Here is a 14184-nt window from a genome sequence, read left to right on the forward strand (position 1 = left end):
GAAGCCGGCAGGGAAGGTCACAAGTCACATTATATGTCTCATTTAATGACTGCTGTGAATCGCTTAACGACTGCAGCAAAAAAGGTTGTAAAATTGGGTGTGGTCATGTGATGTCTCACTTAATGACCGCACCACTCAATGAATTTTTCGGTTCCTATTGCAGTTGTAAGTCGAGGACTATCTGTAATATTTTCTTTAGTATCCACATAGAATGATGCCTTATTCTGTTCTAATACACTGGGAGTAGTGTGAATTTAAGAAAAAAAAATTAAAGGAGAAAAATTAAAGAAAAAATTAAAGGAGGGTCTCCCTCTCAAAAACAAACAAACAAAACAAAAAACAAAGAACAAAAAAGGTCTGCAATCTCCTGCTATGTTTTTGAAACCAGTTAAATATGGGCAACTGCTAGGAAAAGCGTTTTAGGATTTCACTTTAAATAATTCTTCTCACAGAAATGGAAAACTGCTGCCCTCTTGCTTAATTGGCTATGATTTGAAACTGAAACCAATAAACTAAACCTACTGACTCAAGCAATAACAATCGGAGTACTACTGCTATAAGCTATATTCACACAACATGCCTGGATTCACATAAGACGTGGAGCCTGGCTTCATACAAACTGATCAATAGAATTTAGTCTAGCATGTTGCATGAACCTAGCCATGACCCAAGGATAATTCCCATGTCTTGAGAAACTAAGATGTCCTACAAATCTTCCCTGCTGAAAAATGGGACTACGGCTAATAGGGCACTATATTTGTTTTCCAAGGAAAGGAAACACAGCAGTATAATGTATTTTCTAAGAGAGAGAGAGAGGGAGGGAGGGAGGGAGGGAGGGAGGGAGGGAGGGAGAAAAATCATTTGAGATTTGTAACCCAAAACTATACTGTTTTAAGCAGGTAGTTATAAAGGGGTTATTGGAAAAGCAATTTTATATTTATGGTATTATTTACATATAAAGTAAACTGAAAAGTTGCAACTTTGTCAAAAAGGCTAACCTGACATAGGGCACTGGATCATTCTGGACCATGTTTAGCAGCCACTGTAATTCCTCATAACTTCGGTCAACTATAAGGATAAAAGTATGTCCTGTTAAACAAGATGGTCAATCTACCTCACCAGCTAGTAATTAGAAAAACTTTCTAGAGGAAGAAGAAGGAAGAAACTTACAAAACAATTTTTACAAAGCATCACAAAGCAGATGCATCATGAAGTGTCACTATTAAAACTTCAGACAGAGGGAAGCGAAGTATGCTTTGGTTACTCATGCCATTCACATTCCTGCAGTTCCTCCTTTTGGTTGTGCAGTTGAGTGCATAGTACCTACGGCAACTCAACTGCTTCCATGTAAAAGCCTCTCGGCACAAATCAGCATTGTACCTTGGAGGATTCTTAAACAGTGGAGTCCTTGGTGCTCTCTGAGCTTGGTTTTTTGCTTACAGATGTTTTATTACCCAACTAGGTAACATCATTGGTGCCCTGATGATGTTACCTAGTTGGGTCATGAAACATCTGCAAGCAAACAACCAAGCCCAGAGAACACCAAGGACTCCACAGTTCAACCCTGAGCTACAGATTATATTCCCTTCTATTGATTCTTAAACAGTTTGGTGGTCAAAAGAATTGTACTGTATCCCTCTTACTCCAGCAGGAAGCTGTAGTATCTTCTTTCCTAGATCGAAGTATAGCAGTTCTCAAATGGTGCTCCACTCTTCATGGGCAGATCCCCTAAAACATTGGGGAAATGAGGGCTGTCTGGTATGCCCTCTGTTTACATGCTACGATAGTAGTGAAGAGTCTCTAGCAAATAAGTCTATGAAAAAAACACGCCATTTTCAAGACTTAGATATCAAGCAACTGTGATAAGATTCATTACTGGTATGGATAAATGGAACAATTCCTACTTATTCACTGAAGGAGAAAATAAAAGAATAAGAACCATAACAATGAGAGCCAGCTATATTCCCTGACTTTATTTATTTAAGTTCCCTGGCCACCCAGGGTCACTGGGGAGTTGGGTGGCCTCAAAACTGAAATAATAAATAACAGGGATTCCAGTAATTAAAAACAAACCAGCATGCTATGATTCTGGCTTTGTTTCTTGAGTGTTCTGAAATAATAAAAAGTAGGTTGAGAATTATACCCATTCAGCATAAGAGTATGCCCGTGTACTCACACACAGACTTATACCCACCTCATCTATGGGGTTGGCAAGGTTTAAATCTCATCTGTGAACCAAAATAACTGAAAACAGGCATTAAGCTGATGATAGCCAGTGGAAGGAGGAAGAGGCTGCATTTTTCCAACCTACTACAGTGGTGCTTAAAAGTTTGTGAGCCCTTTTGAATTTTCAGTATTTCTGCATAAATGTGATCTAAAACTTAAGTTACAAACAAGTATAATGTTTTTGACTCAGTTGTTTAATTGGGTTCTCTTTATCTAGTTTTAGGATTTGTGTGAAGAAGAGATCACGTTTTGGGTCATGTTTATGCAGAAATACTGAAAATTCAAAAGGGCTCACAAACTTTTAAGCGCCACAAACTTTTACGCCATTACTTGGCAGGCTGCGAAGAGCATCATCAACCTGGGGGTGTTCGGAGAAGCATTTAAATTACTGACAGACAAGGTTACTGCTCTCACATCCATAACAGCAATGGAATTTATGAAATTGCAGGAAGAGGTTATTTTCTCCACAGGCTGCCTGATGCTTTATAACGCAGGGAATGGGGTAAAGCAGGCGGACTTCTTGAACCAAATGGAGTGCAGAGAGAGCTGCAAAATCTCTGAAGGGATTTAAAATGTGATGCATTTTAAAAGAGCGGGAAAGAAAACTGGGAGCTTCTTTTATTAAAAGAAATGCGTTATCCTCCCCACCTTTTGTATAGTCAACAACAGCCTCCAAAGCTGCTATTCGAATATCTACAAAATGACCATACTCTGCATAAGATTTAAAGACAGCAGGATCACTTGGAACGTGCCCATTCTTCTGCAGGATCCGAATTGCATTTAAGCAGCTGCGAAGGAAAGGTGTGAGAGAAAAAGAAATCTGCTATAAAATCCAAATTTCTAGCCACTGGCAATAAAAAACATGCTTTAGCATGACCAAAATAAACTGAAGATTACCATAATTTCTGAATTATGCAAAATTCATTACAGGTAATCCTTGACTTATGATGGCAATTGGGACCCGAAGCTCTGTTGCTAAGTGATGCAGTCATAAAGCGCGACCACATTGCTTAGCAACAACAATCCCTGCAATCCCGGCTGCCATTGTTAACTGAATCCCACAATCGCTAGGCGAGGCAACTTCCTGCCAGTTTCCCACAACCAACATCAGTGGGGAAGCTGGCAGGAAGTTGCAAGTCAAAGCTTGCAGGCAGGTAAGTGGCTGCTGCCGGGTGGGGGAGGGAGCAAGGGGGTGCATAGGAAGGCCAGGGAGGGTGCACGGGGATGCATGAGAGATGTGGTGTGGGTCAGGGAGGGTGAAGGAGAGGTGCAGCACAGGTCGAGTGCATGAGTGGTCGGTGCAATTGCAGAGGGGCCGGGGGAGAGCGCGTGGGTGGGGGAGACTTACCCCAGTGACTTGCGGCCTTCCCTGCCAGCTTTCCCATTGGCTTTCTGGGGAAGCCGGCAGGAAAGGCTGCAAATGGTGATCACGTGATCGCAGGGTGCTGCGACTTATCGCAAGCGTGGATCCAGATCGTGATCACGTGAACGTGGGGGTCCTGGGACGGCCGGAACTTCAAGGACCGGTTGTAACCAACTCATTCAGTGCCATTGAAAATTTGAACAGTCGCTGAATGAATGGTTGTACATTGAGGACTACCTGTAGTTAATGTTTCAAGTTGCCTCTCGTACAATCTTACAGAAGTGTGAAAGTAATGAAAAGAAGAGTGTTTTTTTTCTGAAACTTATTAAGAAACATTAAAGCCATTTAATATTTTCACTGTGTTATCCAGTACAGCATGAACTCAACTGCAGTCAGAAAAACCTTGCAAGTAAATATGGAGGTAAGCCTATATTAAGAACCTCTTGCTCCTGTGACTTCTTCTTCTTTTCCCTTTGTGTTCCTTATGCATGAGATTCCCCTCCCGCTAGTCCCCCTCTTCAACGATCTAGGCTTGTAAAGGGACTGCCCTGTGTCACACACAGCACGGACTGGAATGTGTTTTACAATCGCACAGACCTGCTACCCAAAATACCTTTGACTGGCTGTCAGGACTCCATAAACTGTAAATTCACAGGATAAATAGAAAATAATGTTAAAGAACTACAAACACGTTTGTTTTATTAATGCTTACTGGGGGGGTTTCCTCAAGGCCATTTTTTTCTGAAAAGATTTTCCAGGTACCTATTAAATCTCTCCTTTTTCTCTTGGCTCTTATGCATCTACTGATAATAATCAGAACATTTTTAAAAGCGACTTGGTACAAGATTTGACTGACTGAATCAGAATTAACTGCTCAGTAGTACAAACTTAAGGGGAAAAAGAGGGAATTCATCTAACTTTCTTTCAGATTTATATTTCCAGAAAATCGTAACATTTCTGTATCGTACCTGACTGTAATTGTGTGTCTGTAACTGGGTAGCAGTTTTTCCATGTTTAAGAACCTGGTAATCTCTTCAAGAATAAGGCGCACATCAGGATTTAAATTATCTAAAGTCCGGGCTTCATTGTTCACACTGACTGCAGGAGTTACAGAGTTTGCTAGCGCATCAATCAGCTCTGCACGGTAATAGTTGTCTGAAAACTAAAGTCAAAGACCAAAAGTCATTAAGATGCAGTGCAGAATATGACAAAGAAAAGCATCTGCCAAACACAATCCACTAAACTGGAGGCTCTAATTAAGGAAATGAACCTTTAGTATAGGGCAGTGTTTCTCAACCTTGACAAGTTTAAGATGTGTGGACTTCAACTCCCAGAATTCCCCAGCCAGCATGGGGAGTTGAGGTCCACACATCTTGAAGTTGCATGCATTACATAGACATGAAGAATGTATGCAATGAAAAATCACAATGCCAACAGAATAAAATGCAACAGAACAGAGTTAAAAATAGTAACACTAAATCATTTGAACCAGCAGGTATGAAGTTAAAACAATCCCAAAGCTTTGCAAATACGAAAGTCATCACCTAAAGGATATAAAAAAGGAAGCTTCCCCCCAAAAGAATACTCAACTGGCTTCACACATTGCATATATCTGCACATGCCTACCACCCTTCCAAATTCCTACCCAACTTCTCCAGAGATCTTTAACCTGGACAGTGCAGAGCCTGTTTAAAATGTGACCCAATCCTGAAGCTTGCCCACCCCTGTATAGCTCTGCTGAAGATCTGGATAGCCCTCATGATATTCTTTGTTTTGTATTTACAACTTACTGTTCCCTATGTTCATGCCTTTGGTAATTCACTGCCTTTGTCAATGCTCTGCTAGAATAATCAAATAGCCAGGGACTTTCCTAAGGTCTCCTTTCGTTCTTCAAGCAACCAAACATTTTATTGTATTCAATCTTGAATCCAGTCCCCAATTTTAATTCTTGTTGTGAAGTCTTTAAATATCCTTGATTCTGGCCACCAAGTGCATTTTTTACCATGGAGCCCAGTGCGGAAACTTCCTATCATCTAAATCTAAGAATCAAGGGGTTTAGCTCTCATACCCCTTACTTGTTACCTTTATCTTCTACTTGTCCTGCTCTAGTGTCTAGATCAGTGTATCTCCACTGTGGCAACTTTAAGGTTTGTGGATTTCAACTCCCGGAATTCTGGGAGTTGAAGTCCACATACCTTAAAGTTGCCAAGGTGGAGAAACAGTGGTCTAGACTCTGATTCCAGATCCAGAGTCTAGGAAAAGTTTTGTGTTTGTCAGCTTTCCCCAATATGGGTGCCCTCCAGGTGTGCAGACTTCAAATGCCAGTAATGGCTGGCTGGCTAAGGAATTATGTGACCGTTGTCCTCACACACATCTGGAAGGTGCTCCAGCTGAAAAAGACTGGAACATCTGTGCTAAGTTTTATTTCTTTAATCAGAATGTTCTGCACCAGGATTCCTAAAGCGATGCAATATAAATGCAATTTGGGATGATTAGCAGTTGCAGTCCTGCCTGGAGCAGGAGGCTATCACAATGATAATTCGTGGTCTACCTAGTTGGACTAGTGCAATGCATAATGCAATCTACGTGGGGCCACTTTTAAAGAACACTCAGCAACTGTAGCAACACAGCTGCTAACTGGCACTAGGCACCAAGAGCACATTACACCTGTGCTGTGGGCCCTGCACTGGTTATCAATTTAAAGTGTAAATGGCCTTACTTCCTGATCGTTCACGGATACCTGGAAATTAAAGGGCTATTTATGACTCTTTAACTTTGAACTTTGGCTGAACTTATTTCCCTTCCTAGATGCATCTACTGTCCCATTTTCCCGAAGCACAACATTCAATATACCACATGCATCCCACACCTGTGAAGACAGTCCTTTTGTTCTTGAATTCAATGTTACATGTGCACAAAATCTGTGTGTGCATGTGCATATATTACACTGTAAATGACTGTCCCTTCCAATCAGATTCTGCCTATCTTGTGTTTCTCCCTGAAAGAAGGTGCAGAACATCCCCAACCTATGTGAGATGAAGGGAATGAGGGCCCAGAGATGGTTCCTCTTGATGGCAGCCCCCACATTATGAAGCTTACCCCCTGAGCTTTGTGGGACCCCCAATCTGCTTGACTTTTGTAAGACAGTTAAGATTACACAATGTTGCCAAGCTCTTGGTCACTAAGGGGAGTTGTGGCCTACCTTTTTGACATCATCTATTTTTAAGGCATTGTGTTTTATTTATCGTATTTTTATTCATCTTTTCATTTGTTGATGTTTGGGGATAGTTTTGATGTACAGTGGATAGGAGGTATACACATTTTTGCATAAGTAAATAGATGATGGTCCCTCATATATTCCATAAAAATATGCACCCATCTGCCTTGTGGTTGTCCTTTACATATAAAAACAGTAGGCTCATGAATTAAAAAGTCTGTTAGTTTAAACAATGTCTTACCTTGTTTTTTCTATTGTCATTGTACTTGATCAGGTCTAAAATGAACATTAAAACCTCTTTAGGACACAAATTATGAACATCTCTCAGCAAGGCCATTGCAACTGGCATTGTCTGTGGGGAAAAACACACAACCCTAATAAGTAATTGTTTCAGTTAAAATTTTAATTAAATCATTAGGTTATAGAACATCGTTCTGCCTTCCATATGGTATTCTCTACTTAATTTAACTCTCTAACAGTAAGATTAGTATCATACAAAATTCCCTTATAAAATGACTCCTGAGAGTCACAGTCACAATTCTGAAGAAACAGAGGTGTGAGACTGCATTTAAAAATTGATTTGCAGGATCAGAACAGAAGACTTAACTATTTGGGTACACTATTGACAACAGTGGCTGGCAGACGGATTGCGGTCTCCTGATAAACAAAATGTTTCTGGAAGCTCAAGTTTTGTATACCCATTATGGCTTATTTCTGCTATTTGTTCATTTGTATGGTGGCTATCATTAAATGAATTTTACTTACTTAACTGTACAAGGTATGAAAATAGCAATATATCCCACTCCTACTTCCCAAATGATTAATACCAGGAAATGCTAAAGAGCACTAACCAGGCAGTTAAGCACTGGGGAGAATGTACCAAATTAGCCAGTCACAAAAAGGTTGGCTATAAACCACAGACAAGTTGTCCAAACGTATCTAATAATATTTATGCTTATCTTTGTGCAGACAATCATTACTTACCATTTTTAATTATCATTTTTCTGAAGCACATTTTGCTTTTCATTGCAAAGAAATGCTGTGTCTTACGATGATATCAAATGTATCAAAGAACAGCAACTATTTTTGTTTTTCCTCCCACTATTCTAATCCAGCCTTGAACCAAGCTCTACCATGGAAAGCTGCTGTGTTCAGAAAACCATGTAAGTTGATAAATCCCTTTTTTACCTTTTGCAGAAAGTAGCTCTGAAAGTTCATGAAGTTATTGGTTTTCACAATATTTGGGCAACTCTTACAACAGAACATTCTAGTGAAGAGAGACTTCATGGCTGGTGGTCCTGTCCACGTACTCACCATGAAATTTGCGATCTGTGTAATTAGGAGGGAAAAAAGAAGCCACATTACTAACAACACTGCAAAGCTGGGTCTATTGCTACCTCTCAGTGCCAACTTTTCTTTTCATCGTATTTATTTCCAGCTTGTGGGGAAAAGAAGAAAAAAAATATTCTGTAAATGAATAATAGGTAATAGAAATGTGAATAACAAATAAATAAATAAATATTCCTAATTGTTTAAAAGGCAGAGCCTTTCAATCAGCATTTTTCATATCTTCCCACTTTCGCATTCGCCTGCTGAATACTGTAACTCATATGTATCTGATACAGAATCCCTGCAATCTGGGGGTGAGGAAGGGGGGTTGGTTAGTTAGTTAGTTAGTTAGTTATTTCTCACATTTCACCACCGCCCATCTCGCCAAGTGCCTCTGGGCGGTTTACAATTCAATTCAACTTATAGTTGTGCCATAAGCTAAAGCACTGATGCATGCAAAAGCTCTTGCATTTATGTACTGTATGTGATCAGTAAGAATGAAGTAGCCCAACATTTGTCCTATACGACATGGCTTGACACAGCAAAAAAAGATCAAGCAACACTTGTCAGGCAGCTTCTCTGTCATTTCCAATATTGTCACTGAGGTCACTGAGTCACCCTTGAGATTTGAACATAATTTGTAAACCAAATCTATAAATAAATGTGCTACCTAAAGCATAGATAGTTTCTCACCACTATAATGTAAATACACTGTAATCTCAGCAGATACTTTAACTTCAGTCAATGGAAGAGTTTTTACCTATAGGTCATGTGTAACTAATTATTTTCCACAATCAATATCTGGTTTTAATTATTTTCCTCCCATCCATGTTTCAGAAACACCCCCCACTTACAAAAGCCACATATTCAATCTTTGAAGAAGACTGACAAGAAGCTAGCCATGGAAGAGGCACCAGCGTTACTGAGTTCCTCAACTTATCCTGCCAATAACCTCAATGAAGATTTCAACCATGCCTCCGCCACCCGGGGAGTACAAGATCACCCACAGAGAAAGATAATTCAGAATCTTGCCAAGTATAGAGTTCCAGTTGGAAAACAGACATGGCAGTAAAGCAAAGTTAACAGCTGGTCTATCTGCCCTGCATTCTGAATTAAGACAACTATTTTTACTAGCTAGTAAATGACTGAAATCTACCCCGTTTGTAGACACAGTACAGAACGCGGAAGAACACTTTTCTTTAAGCAAACCCTCACAAGAAAAGGTAGCAAAGTAGTCCTCTTTTACCTAATGGCTAGATGGAGATCACAGCAAGACAGCTGTGCTCAAGTGCTTTCCTCCAGTTGGTCAACCAGCAGAAAAGTATGCCAGGCTAAACTTCATTGTCAATCCCTATTCTACCCTAGTAGTATGACAGACAGTGGTACTATCTTTAGTGTTTTAATGCAGGACAAGAGGTGGGTGGATTACCCTGGCTTTGCTTCCTTTTCAACTGGGTATCACTTACCAATGGTAAAAATTACTACTGATTTGTCTCCTTAACATATGGTGGAGCTTTAGGTTAATGTATCTAAGAGAGCACTAAACCCATGTCCCTAAACAGGCGTGGAGTACGAGCGTGGGGCAAAGTGGAAGCAATCAATAAACAGTGAGCTCCATCCTTGGCTGGCAATACAAGGCTATGGCAGTGCTGACAACGAATGCTGTGGCTAGGAGCCCAAGAAGCAGGCAAGAATGGTACCCAGAGGTGTCTCCAGGAAGGGGAGTCAAAAAGGTGAGGATGGCAGCCATGGGATTGTGCCACCATCTTGACCCCTGTGGATATCCATGTTGGCACTGCTCCTCAAAGAAAAAAAAAAAGTAAAAAGTACTGGCACATGAAAGAAAAATCCTGCAGTAAAATCAACCCTGACAGTGACCAATGATTCCAAAAGGGTTAATGCCAAAGGAACTTGCTAACAGAGGCCACATTAGGGAATGACATCTTATTTATGGAAATAGTACCTATGCATTTGTTGTGAAGGGAAGAGCTAGAGGTTCCAACCCTGTTTGGCTGTGAACCTCCTTCAGACAATTTGGGCAAGTTTACACTCTTGTTCTATTCTTTTACTGTAGTACTGTGCAATCCATGTGACTTTCTCTGAGTGCCTCACCGTTCCTGTTTAGGCAAGTGGCTACCCCAATCCTAGCCAGCATTGTTTCAGAAGTGGCAAGCAAATTGTTCACTATCCTTTCCAAGCACATTTGTTAGTTTTGTGTATTTCTGAGCTTTATATTACTTTCAGTCCACCCTACTTCATGCACCTGTTGTGAGGATGAAATGGGGAGTACAGCAAACCATTTACATCAGCTGTTGCAACTAAAAGCAGTGTGGGATAGTGAGTGTTTTCAAACAATTCCCATATAAATTCTTAAAAGATTTTTAGTTTCACTTTGAGCTATGTTGCTGATGCACACTTTGCTGTATACCTCATACTATATACTTTTTTTCTGCTAGCCAGAAATACTGTTTTTAAATTACCAGATTTCTAGTATTGATTTTTCTTCTTTTTAACACAATTAACTTACATGGAAAAGACAACATTATTCAGGTTGACATGAACATTTTACTACCACTCAAAGTGATTAAGGTAATTCTGATAAATTGAAATGATATGCATTGCAACCATCTGTCAAAATATCAAATGAACAACAAATTTTCTTTAGTCCTAAGGATTACTGAGATAGAAATGTGTTTGGGACCTCACTTTCAACAACTATTATGAAAATTATAATGAACCTTTTTTCAAGTTAGGTATATAAACACTTACCTTCCATATACCTGGATGCCTACACAATTCTGAATGTGAGGCAAAATTTTACTTTGTATTAAGCACTGCAGCTTTGTAACAATAAAATACAAGTTTCTGTTTCTCAAACTGATCATCATAATCTGTCATAATTAGAGAAATACTTTAGAGGTGCCCAAGAATTGCCGTATGTCTTAACGTGACAGGGATTTTCTTCCATTAGAAAACAGATGCCAATCTTAGTTACTCATTCCTTTCATGCTATATAACCTTCTAAAATACCTAGATAGTTAAAAGGTTCTGCAGTGGCACAGAGGGTGGGTTTAAAGAAAACACATTCAGAAATTGCCAAGAATCCAATTAGCTGCACAGTACTTTGAATTGAGGGTACCAATATCATGCATAATTTTAGTTTGCTTATAGCTATGACGAAAAGATATTAAATCAAGGGACTCTAAAACAACTTATAAGAGTTGGAAATATGAGCCACAACACTTGGAATTTCATACCATTCTTTAAAAGCTGAGTATACCATTTACAGAAAGGAAAGAAAAATGAATAAATTTAACTTTTCCAACCTCAAAAGACCACAGTCATATGTTGCACATTTTTCTGGTCCTGACAGTGAAATCAAACAATACAAGGTTAAAATAGATTGATTATTACATGCAAAATTCAGCAATCTGACCAGATTCTGAACAGGCTCCATATATGGTGATAAGGTAAACTACAGAGTATCATAGAAACATGATGTTACCAAGATAAATAAAAATACAGGAGATCATGGAATGTGCTTAGATACTTCACATATTCAAGCCACCTTTGCTGCAGTTTGAGCTTGCTAGTGGGCACCACTACACGCACTCAAGCCATGTTGTGGGCACTTTTTGAACTAACCATTTAAAATTTATTTTGTTTTCAAACTTTAAAAAATTAAGAACAGCTGAAACCTCAACAAAAACTATGCACGAGAATATACAAATTTTATCTAATCTCTCTATCTCACAAGGTTTGGCCATTCCTTATTTATTTATTTATTTATTTTGACAGTATGCTGATGCCATCTAGTGGCACTTGAGTACAACAGTATCCATAGACCCTACAGTAGAAGACCCTGATCTGTGGTTTCAAAGTGAGAAGAGGCGGGTAAAAACCCTGTTCCCAGTTTGCTGCATCACACCTCACCTTTAGCAGTTGCTCAGGCTTAAGAACCCGCATTAGCACGTGACAGAACCCCCGGCCACTTCTCACCTTTGCAAGACAGAAGCACGCCATTATCCTCACTCGGTAGAAACACTGCTCTTGTTCGAGAATATCAGTCAGTGCAAGCCGTGATGCTGGGGTGGGGAACTTCTGAAGAGCCAAAATGGATTCCTCTTGTGCAACCACATCTCTCTCATAGCGGAGCTGATATTGCCACATGAAGTCAGCCTGTTCAAATTCTACCTTCCTCAAAACAGACATATCTGGGTCTATTCTTATCCACAGTAAAGGGGAATCAGCACTGAAAGAAGATGATAAAAACTTAGGCCAGGGCAGCAAACTAATTAATAGCACTATTTATTTCTTTTCTTTTTCCTGAATGTGGAATCTCTGATATTTTCAGTATGAAAACTGGTAACACATTCAGGATAGTGAACTCTGTGCTTTAATAAACGTTTACCTGTAACCTTAATAAATAACATCACAACCTATATGCTTGAAAATAACCTTAAGCAAACGTAACAGAAATATTCTGTACTGCCTCATTTCAGTTTCTACTGATTCCCTTGGTGTCTTATCTTGTGTCAAATTTTACAAGGTAAGCTTTCTGGAGGGTTACAAAGACACCACTCACCCTGGTAGCACAATATAAACAGTCATAACTACATAGACAAATTTGGGGGCTATCATAATTCAAGTATACAGTATTACGATTTGGCAACTGAGGAACATTTCATGACTTACACATTTTTCTTCCTCTCTCTCAGAAGGGCTTTCTTCTTTACAATCTGGTTGTCCAGTACCCCTGAATTGCCATGACATCTCAACTAACAAGGTACAATCTGATTCTTAACTTTTAAAGCCTGATTTACAAACCCACTTCAAACGCTGTTTAGAAGTCCATTGTTAGTTCCAGCTTGCTAATTCCAGTGTCATACAAAATACAGTTAATAAAAACCAAGAACAGAAGGGACCAGATCATGCACAACACTAAACTGTGATTTTAAAAATATTACTGAGCAATTTCTCTTCCTCTCTGCAAAACAGTATTAATTTTATAAAGTAGGAACGTTATAAATTTAATATATTTCACATGGCTACTTAAACCTTTTTATACTCCAATTAAGAAAGAATGCAAGAATAGGCCTGTTACCTGCCACTGATCCATGATTATAGGAAGAGGTTTAGGGAGACAATTATTTCATACTGCATAACAAAATTTATCAGAGTTCCTGGATATTTCGGGCGCCTCAATTTCTACTTAGGTAAGCTATTAGCAAACTGTTATAAAGCAGTTCTTGGCTCTCCAAATTAAAGAATGTTCCCAAACCCCCTCTTCTGTACTTCGAACATTCCCTCCAGTCCAGAGGTGTCAGAATGCAGAACCAGGGCAAGGAAATGTCCCCAGCACAAATGATTAGTACTTCCTCTTTTACAATATTGGACAAATACTGTATTATGTATTTGACAATACTGTACATGGAAGATTTTAAAAACTCCTGTGATTTTCATAAATTTACTTACTCCATGGCAGAAAGATCCATGTCCACTTCCTCTCCATTCATCAAAGGAATTTTTTTCTTCTTATTGCTGCATATAAAAACCAGCAAGAGATACTGAAATCATGTTTTTGTCTTTTTCTTTTGTAAAAAAAAAAAGAAAAAGATTAAATCATGGTCAAACAAATGCAGAGAAGCTTATGGTTAGGTTGTCAATCAAACTAGGCATCGTGAAATATTTTTGCTGGTTCTTATTGCTGTGGCAATTGTTTTTTCCTTGAGCCTACTTCCTTGTATAGCTGCCATTTCTTGCAATTGCTTTAATTGGACTGCAAATAGTTCATACTGTCCGGATACCCAGAATACCGCTTTTTAACCTTTTTATCCCTGAAAGGGAGACATAAGTGCGTATTAGTGACCACCACCTTCTTATAACTAAGATTCCTGCACGACAGTGGCAGAGTTGATTGTATCTATCCTGCTGGAGCAATGTCAGAAGACCAGATCAAACTGGAGACATCAATGCTGTGTTAATCAATTCTGCAAAACAATGTTAATATTTGGAAGAGTCAAGGTGTGAGTTCCTCACACGCAGGCTA

General features: G+C 39.2%; 1 protein-coding gene across 1 annotated transcript in view; it reads right to left on the reverse strand.

The window, feature by feature from the left end:
* Positions 1 to 14184, reverse strand: part of TAF2 (TATA-box binding protein associated factor 2) — a 65184-nt gene that overhangs the window by 27449 nt on the left and 23551 nt on the right. The window contains exons 15-21 of the mRNA XM_063299631.1: positions 13611 to 13676; positions 12135 to 12387; positions 7995 to 8135; positions 7048 to 7158; positions 4558 to 4751; positions 2875 to 3014; positions 999 to 1068 (exon numbers count right to left, since the gene is read on the reverse strand). Of these exons, the coding sequence (XP_063155701.1) occupies positions 999 to 1068; positions 2875 to 3014; positions 4558 to 4751; positions 7048 to 7158; positions 7995 to 8135; positions 12135 to 12387; positions 13611 to 13676 (975 nt within the window). The remainder of the gene's footprint in view (positions 1 to 998; positions 1069 to 2874; positions 3015 to 4557; positions 4752 to 7047; positions 7159 to 7994; positions 8136 to 12134; positions 12388 to 13610; positions 13677 to 14184) is intronic.

This window comes from Candoia aspera, chromosome 3, assembly GCF_035149785.1.
Source record: "Candoia aspera isolate rCanAsp1 chromosome 3, rCanAsp1.hap2, whole genome shotgun sequence".
NCBI lineage: Eukaryota > Metazoa > Chordata > Lepidosauria > Squamata > Boidae > Candoia > Candoia aspera.